We start from the raw sequence: 8,123 nt of genomic DNA on the forward strand, positions 1-8,123 counted from the left end.
GTAAGCCAAAGGCCTATTGTTGGAAGATTCTTAGAATCTGGACACTTCTTTGTCTAAACTAACTGAATTCTCTGACTCAGTTCACCCTGCTTATCTAGAGTCTCTTGCTTGCTCTCTATAAACACATACGTGTGTGTGTGTGTGTGTGTGTGTGTGTGTGCATAGGTATGTATACGTGTGTATATATGCATAATCTCCCATACCTTGATATTTTGGAACATTATGATTTCTTGTCATTTCTTACAGTAATAGAGCCAATGCACATGATTTGAGGGAAAGCATTTTTCAACTTGTTATTATTTATATAGCCAGCATGTCCCCTCCCTTCCCTTCTCCATAAAGGATGTAAAGTATTTAACGATTTCCACTTTCACTGATAGTAAACTTATCCCAGCAAGCCCTGTCCTGTTCAACATTGTTATCCATGAAGTAGATGAAGACCCTGAGGGCAGCTCCATCAAGTTTGCAGATGTCACTAAGCTGGGAAGGAGGACAAACTATGGTGGATGACAGAAACAGTATTGAGAAAACATTGTGACAGATGAGAGATGCAATGGATCTAACAAGGTGAAATCCAAGATGGATAAACATCAAGTTTTACACTTGCTGCCCCCGAACAACTGACTGCCCAAGATGGGTTAGGGCTTAATGAGGGTTTAGTCTTCATTAAGCTCAATGTAAGTCAACACCGTGACATAAACAAAGTAGGTAAGAAAGTAAATATTGAAATCAGGCTGCATTCAAGAAAGTACAGTACTTAAAACAAGGTGACCCTGAGTCCCAATTCACTGTGTTGCTCAGACCATTACTGAAGAATTTTATTTAGTTCTCTAACTCAGCTATCTCATTTGAGAAAAGGGGATGTAAATTTCTTATCCACAGAATTATCAGGATTAAGTGTGATAAGGCATATAAAAGATGTAGCACAATGTATAGCACAAAGTAAGTGTTAAAATCATGGTGGGTTATTATTATTGGAAATACTCAAAACTGTTGAAGAAGAAGGCAGCTCTAACAGTGAAAGGATTCAAAAATATGAGGACTGCTCAAAAATTAGAGATGTTTAATCCAGAGACTAGATGATTCGGTGGAGACGTAAATGTTGTCTTCTAAGAACAGAAGAATTGAAAATGTGACAGGAGGGACTGAGAGTTCCATGATCACCAAGGTGTGAACCAGGATCAGCAGATAGAGGCAACAAGAAGTGTAGTTTTTAACATTCAGACACGTGCAGAGAGGTCCACTTTGAAGGCCTTCTATAGTGAGTTCCTGGAGACCAGGACAGCTTTAATCACAGGCTTGATGGCTTTCAAATACGGTTGTTCTACACAGGATTCAAGTATAGGTCAAGAGGTAAGGTACCTTCTGCTCCGAGATTCCCTGGTTTTGTAAGTATTCAGCAAAGCAGTAATAAACATAACTGGTGGCCACAGGTCTCACCTTACATTTTCAGCTGCTTCATTGTCTGAGATGAGACGTTACTGTGAGCAGCAGACATATACATGAGACATGCTGCAAAATGTTCAGTGTTAGTGTTTGAAACCTGTTGACCTTCAATTCTTGATAAGTGGGAGTGTTCGGGGCCGTTCTTCCAGAAATTGTACTGTACCTGTACTTTGGGGAACTGCCACAAGGTGGAAGGCAGCACCTGGTGATAGCCCCTTGTAATAAACAACCTAAAGACTGTCTTGTAGAAGAAAAATTGTTTCCAACCCAGAAGACCTGGTGGTGTTGCTTAGAGAATCGCTACCTCTGTGAGACGGGGTGGGTCATTTGGCCTTTCCGGGCCTCTGTTAATACAGCTGTAAACAGGTTACAGTCAGACTTCCTTCCAGAGTTGAGACAGAGGTAAAATTAGATTAATGCATTTCATTAGGTGGTATCACGATGAACTGGGAAAAGTACAGTAGCATGATTTTCCACTCAAATGAGTTCTTGATCATATGCATTTTCAGAAATATGACTTCAGAAACTGTTCTTTAAAAGTTTCAAAGAACAAACTAATTTTTTTTTTTAACTTAGAAATGTCTCCATTTTTGCTCAGGCTGCTCTGCAGGCAAGGTCAGGGAAAGACAGAGTGTGTGTACGTGAGCACACATGCATGTGTCTGGTTTGAACAAAATGGGAAGTGGCTGGGGTGGTACTTTGACTCTAAGAAATCTTTCTTGTGTGCTCTGAAAAGTGTTTATAGGTTTGGTTTTCATAGTGTGGCTATCTTATTGTTTCCCTAATGAAACCTCCTTAACCTCATTTCTAACCAGGATGGGAAGATATTCTGCCGACGGACAGCTTGTGATTGCCAGAATCCAAGTGTTGACCTTTTCTGTTGCCCAGAGTGTGACACCAGGGTCACAAGTCAATGTTTAGACCAAAATGGACACAAGCTCTATCGAAGTGGAGACAACTGGACTCACAGCTGTCAGCAGTGCCGGTGTCTGGTACGTCGGCCTCTTTTAGCTGTGTCGCCCCTTTACTCTGGAGGGACAGCCTCAGTTGCCTCTGGCCTTTAGTCCCCCACTGTCTGGGATCCTAGGCAGGGAGTAGTAGGTCCTATGGCTAAGAGGCATGTGCTGCCTGAAGACATTCGGATTCTACTACTTAAAATGCTATGCGAGATAAAAAGAACAGATTTATGGGACAGATTTTGTGCAAGCTATGTTAGTTTACCACTGCTACTTTTTAGCAAATTCAGATCAAGAAAAATCCCTGCAAGACAGAAGGCTTTCAGAGCCTTGACCAGGACTTGTAGTCCTTATGGAGCCAAATTTTTTCATTTCCTGGGGCATAACCATTGAAGGCTTCCATATGAGAGAGAACAGAACATGGAAGAAATATGAGCGATTGAGTCATAGAGACCTAGAGTTCAATCCTGGTTCTCCCATGAGCTAGCTGTCTGTGATTGGGCAATTTAGCACCTCACTGATCATTCTTTCCTTCCATGTACACAGGTGGATGGTCCGTATTTTGCAGGGCAGTTATGAAGATTAGAAAATATATGTGAAGGATGGTATAGTACTGGGCACACAGACAGTACTTAGTGCACGTTAGCTACTATTGTTAACATTTCCCGGATTGAAAAATCTGTTCCAGAGGCTGAAACTTCCTAGACAGAAAAATGAAGGTTATTTTGGATCTTAATATAGGGTTACCAATGGTATCAGATTTGAGAATGTCCAGAGAAAAAACTTAATTTCTGGACCTGCTTCTTATACTACAAACCAAGACTTCTAAGGCTGTGAACGCTGTCAGGGCACATTCTCATAGTGAATATTGTGGTCCATCTGCGAGAAGTCATACTTTGGAGCTAAGTCATAACTAAGTCAACTCGTAATGGAAACTATTAGTCGCATTCCATAGTTTAACGTTTGCTGAAATTAACAATACAGTCTTTGGAGACCGTATGAAAACAAGCATTCAGAGAAATTGCGCTCTAAATTTCTACAATCTCCTAGTGAATATGCAGATAATCTTAATAGAATATATGCTTCTAAATCACTCCTAATACTGAGGAGTATAACTCAGAAAAATTCAAATCATAGCCGTTTTCTCAAACTCCCACCCAAGGACAAGCAAACCCAAAACAACTGTAGAATTAGCTTCCATATAATTCTGGAAATTTCTGTTTGTTTTTCAAGAAACCAATCATTGGGCATTCAGAAGAATTGGTATTAATTTTATACTTGAAATTTTCATAGAGTTTCATAAGTATATCCTTTCCCATCCCCAGCCCCTAAGGTTAATATTTCCTGAGAAAACTGAAGCTGTTGAACACAGAACTTAATAATTACGTGAGAATAATATGTGTCATATTTAATAAATATTTATCAAGAGTTTGCATATGCCAGACTCTGGATGATACACCGGTGAGCATGATAGATATGGACTATCCTGAAGCTGATCTAGTAATTAGACATGAGTTTGCATAAATTTTAATGTCATGATAACAGAAGAAGGGGCTGCATAGGGAAACAGTTCTATTACACAAAGCTCAAAGGAGCCCCAGGTGCCAGACTCTGAGCCCTGGGGCAGCTGCATTTGAACTACAATATAGAAAGCCCACTAGCTACACATCACATTCAAAGCCTTCTGAAATGGTTCTCCTGATGTTGCCCAACCTCAACTTTAAATTCGATACTAACAACTCAATTTATCATCTTGCTGAAATATTACAGTGCTTCAGGTTTTCCTTTGACCTCAAGAGAAATGAAGTTCTCTTTATATCCTAGCCAGTACCTTGCACTCTATTCATTGATGTATTCATTTGAGTAGCATTCTAAGCATCAGGGAGAGAAAGAAACACACCCAAGGCCTGGAAGGTCAAAACTTAACGTACCATTGTACTGATAATTGTGATAAGGATCTTAAATAAGATAAAAAATAATTATAGGCTGCCATCTCTGGGGCTGCAGTATAGACGGTTAGCAAAATCCCGCTGGAGGAGGGAGTATCTGTAGGAGCTCTTCAAGGAGGAAGCGCACTGTCTCCACAAAGGTGCTGAAGCAGGACACTTCAGTGAGGACAGCGATGAGAACTACTGTGCCCTTTTTCCCCTCTGGGACGTTGAGAACAGAATTGTGCATAAGAACAGCAACGAAACATTTTGGGCTTTCTCTCCACAGGAAGGAGAGGTAGATTGCTGGCCACTCACTTGCCCCAGATTGAGCTGTGAGTACACAGCCATCTTGGAAGGGGAGTGTTGTCCCCGCTGTGTCAGCGACCCCTGCCTGGCGGATAACATCGCCTATGACATCAGAGAAACTTGCCTGGACAGCTATGGAGTTTCGAGGCTTAGTGGCTCAGTGTGGACATTGGCTGGATCTCCCTGCACGACCTGCAAATGCAAGGTAACTGGATGTCCTGAGGATAATCAGGCCTTGAGCAATTGGCAGAGAACGCTCGCAGGAAGTCCACTCTGATGTTCCTGAATGCACAGGGTCAAGGGGCGCGGTGGGAAGACAGGCAGGCGCTTACTTCTCATGGGACATTAGTACGTCTGAGCACATCATAGCTGCACCGTGTATAAAAGCAAACTCCAAATGAACGCGCAGTAAAATAGTCTTCTCTCTTGCCTTTAAACTATAGAACTTTAACAATTGACACTAGGCTCAATTATGGCTGATTTAAGCTATTTAGACTTGTGGACCAAAAAGAATAAAAGAAAGAAAACAGATCTCTCTCTCTTTTCACCCTGGAAAGTTTTATAATCTCCTTCATGAAACTGTCAACGTTAGAAAAAGGGCTCTGTGAAGTTGTTTGCTTTGTTTAATTATCATGGTGCCTAATGTGGGGACCTGACGCTCTTGCTGCAGACTTAATTAATTGTGATTATTTTCCTGTTTTTTAGAGGAGGCCGCATGAGGCGACCTCATGTGCCTTTAAAATTAAAACCTGACCCCTTCCTCCCTTAAAAGCTTGTGTAGAGCTATGACCATGGCCAACTCGAAGCAAGGGTTAGGCAGGGTCGAATCTCTGCCAAACATCTCTCTAAGGTTCCTATGATCGAACACATTAAAAACACTGGTCTGTTGGGTTCTGTCAAATTCTGGCTCAGCTTCAGGCATCAGTGAAAGGTTCCCACCTTGTCTTTTTATGCTGTTAGAAATGCGAATTCTTTTCTCTTTTCTGGAAAGTACCATTTTAAGACGCAGCCCCGATACAAAAAGGATAATATCAAATTTCATTTGGCAAAAGAGCCATGGTCCCATGCATAACTGTAGCCCCAACAAACAAAATGACAGTGTGACAGTGACCTGGGTGAGGTAGTATTATGGCCTTGAGGTCAGGTTTGAGATTCAATTAGAGGAATTATAAAGGTATATTTAGATTAATACATGTAATTGGTGTTTAATGAATTTCCAATAGTTTATATATCTAAATAGGTACTGTTCCTTTCATAGTCACCATGAGAGACTCTATATTTGTCCCTAATGTGCCAACCTTTCTGGAACCGATTTTGAACTTGCCTTTAGGTTCTCATGGTACTTCTGATTAGCTTTCTTAATGTCAAATTATCTTTCAGGAGTTTATTTTTGGAAAGAATCTCATTTAGAATAAGTCCAGTGAATAAGTTATGTGAACAACTTGGAAATGCAAGGAGAAGTCACAAAGGGGGTTTGAAGTCAGACAGAGGTCTGAAATTACACTGCCCGCAGAACCTAGCCAGCGGGACTCTGCAGGGTCTCCTAAGCCCTTCCTGTCCACTCCTCCCCTTGCATTTGTCTGTAGCATTCATGGAGTTTGTCTCAAAATGTAGATGGTCACTCTGGATATAAAAGTGCACTGCTAATTGATTTATATTCTCTGTCTCAACTGGCTAACACTTGTGTCTTGATGCACAGAATGGAAGTGTCTGCTGTTCTGTGGATTTGGAGTGTCTTCATAATAATTGAAGGATTTAAAATGGACTCGTGATCGCCAGAGAAAAATGGACAAATGACCATCCATGATGATGAAAGAACAGGAGTTGGTGTTTTTTTACCACAGACAATTACCAAAGTCTCCGTCTGAGGAAGGTGTTTGCAGGTTGCCTTTTGGACCCACCACTCTGCTCATTCTTGCTAACCTAGTCTAGGTGACTACCGTGCATTTCAGTCTATGGTTGTTAAAAGAAGTTTTCCGTGTTGTAAATCACGTTTCCCTTACCAGGTCATTGCAAATACATTTAAATGATTTCATGGTAAATGTTGATGTATTTTTTGGGTTTATTTTGTGTACTAACATAATAGAGATTCAGCTGCTTTTATTTATTTTTTTCTTGACTTTTGGATCAAATTCAACAAATAAAGTTGCCTGTTGTGATTTTGTCCCATCCACTGCATACTTAGTATTGAGATCCCTGTGAAATGTATTGATAAGAATATGTACATAGAGTCTAATTGCATCAGACTTATATTGCAAGCTGATGAACACACTTAGATCACTCATTCAGCTTAAACAAGGCGAAAGCAGTTATAATACGTTAAAGAGAGGGAAGACGACAAACGTAATTGTTTTTAAAAGAACTTTCTCCTCCATCTTGCAAACCAAGTGAAACAAAATCTTAAGCCACAATTTAGAAACAGCAATGCTTACAGTCTTTCCTGGCGTTGAGAGAGAAAATATCATCTTTGCATCAGTTTTATACATTATTTGATAACTTACAAGGGACTTTTATATGTATTAATACAAGTTAGTTATCATCATAGCACGGGTGAATAGTATTATTCCTACATTACAGAAGAGTAAATAATTAATGTGGCCCAGTTAACCAGTTTGTTCAGATCTAGTTGATTTCTAGCCCTTGGAACTGGTAACCAGGTCTCTTAATGCCTGCCCAGTGCTATTTTCCACCAAACCACACAAGCTCTTGTATAGGACAGCATATACTTTTAAGAAAAGCTGTTTGTATGCTTAGCAGTTATTTTAGAACAGTGAATGTTTTCATTTGAGCCGCTACCATATTTTTATGGCAGTTATTGAGTTAGTTATACAAAATTAATGAAGTGTGCAAATAACATTTTATCTGAGCTGAGAATTCTAACTTAGATTGTAGTGTCAGGTAAATCACATCTCAGTGGTTTGTAATAGCTAAGGCTCCTGAATTCATCATTATTCTGAATCAACTTGGTTCATGAGTTTTTGTTCACTCTTCCAACATCAAAAATGACCTAACTTAAGTCAGTCATGCTAAAAATATTTTAAATCCCAAATATTAATAGAATTATTAATTAAAAATTTCAAGCTCAGATCACCATTATTCAGTGGTATTTGTCCAATGGAGATGATACTCAATATTTTTTTGTGAAGATGGAGTTCACTACATGAGATCAAATTTGTGTGCTAAATATTATTATTAATATTAATATTATATTAATATTAATAATATTATAAATAATATAATAGCTGTTTAAATACTACAGTAGACAACAACTATTGCCATAGTGTGGTAAATTATTATAACACATCTCCACTTTAATTCTTTAAATGCAGTCTTGGAATAGAGAATTTGAAAATGATTCTTTTGAAAATATCTGACACCTCCATTAACAAAATACCTTTCTATTTTTATTAGAGAAGCAGAGACATTTAGAAGAATCGCTCATGACTGTACAGGTCAGGGGTTGGCAATCTCTGGTTCCTTGTGT

At 39.4% G+C, this 8,123-nt stretch overlaps 1 protein-coding gene across 4 annotated transcripts in view; it reads left to right on the top strand.

The window, feature by feature from the left end:
* NELL1 (neural EGFL like 1) overlaps positions 1-6,691 on the top strand; it is a 779,413-nt gene extending 772,722 nt beyond the window's left edge. For all 4 annotated transcript variants that reach the window (XM_070491352.1, XM_070491350.1, XM_070491351.1 and 1 more), the window contains 3 exons: positions 2,262-2,438; positions 4,620-4,844; positions 6,339-6,691. In XM_070491352.1, the coding sequence (XP_070347453.1) occupies positions 2,262-2,438; positions 4,620-4,844; positions 6,339-6,389 (453 nt within the window). In that variant the 3' untranslated portion in view covers positions 6,390-6,691. The remainder of the gene's footprint in view (positions 1-2,261; positions 2,439-4,619; positions 4,845-6,338) is intronic.
* The last annotated feature ends 1,432 nt before the right edge of the window (positions 6,692-8,123 follow it).

Source organism: Equus asinus, chromosome 20, assembly GCF_041296235.1.
Source record: "Equus asinus isolate D_3611 breed Donkey chromosome 20, EquAss-T2T_v2, whole genome shotgun sequence".
Lineage (NCBI taxonomy): Eukaryota > Metazoa > Chordata > Mammalia > Perissodactyla > Equidae > Equus > Equus asinus.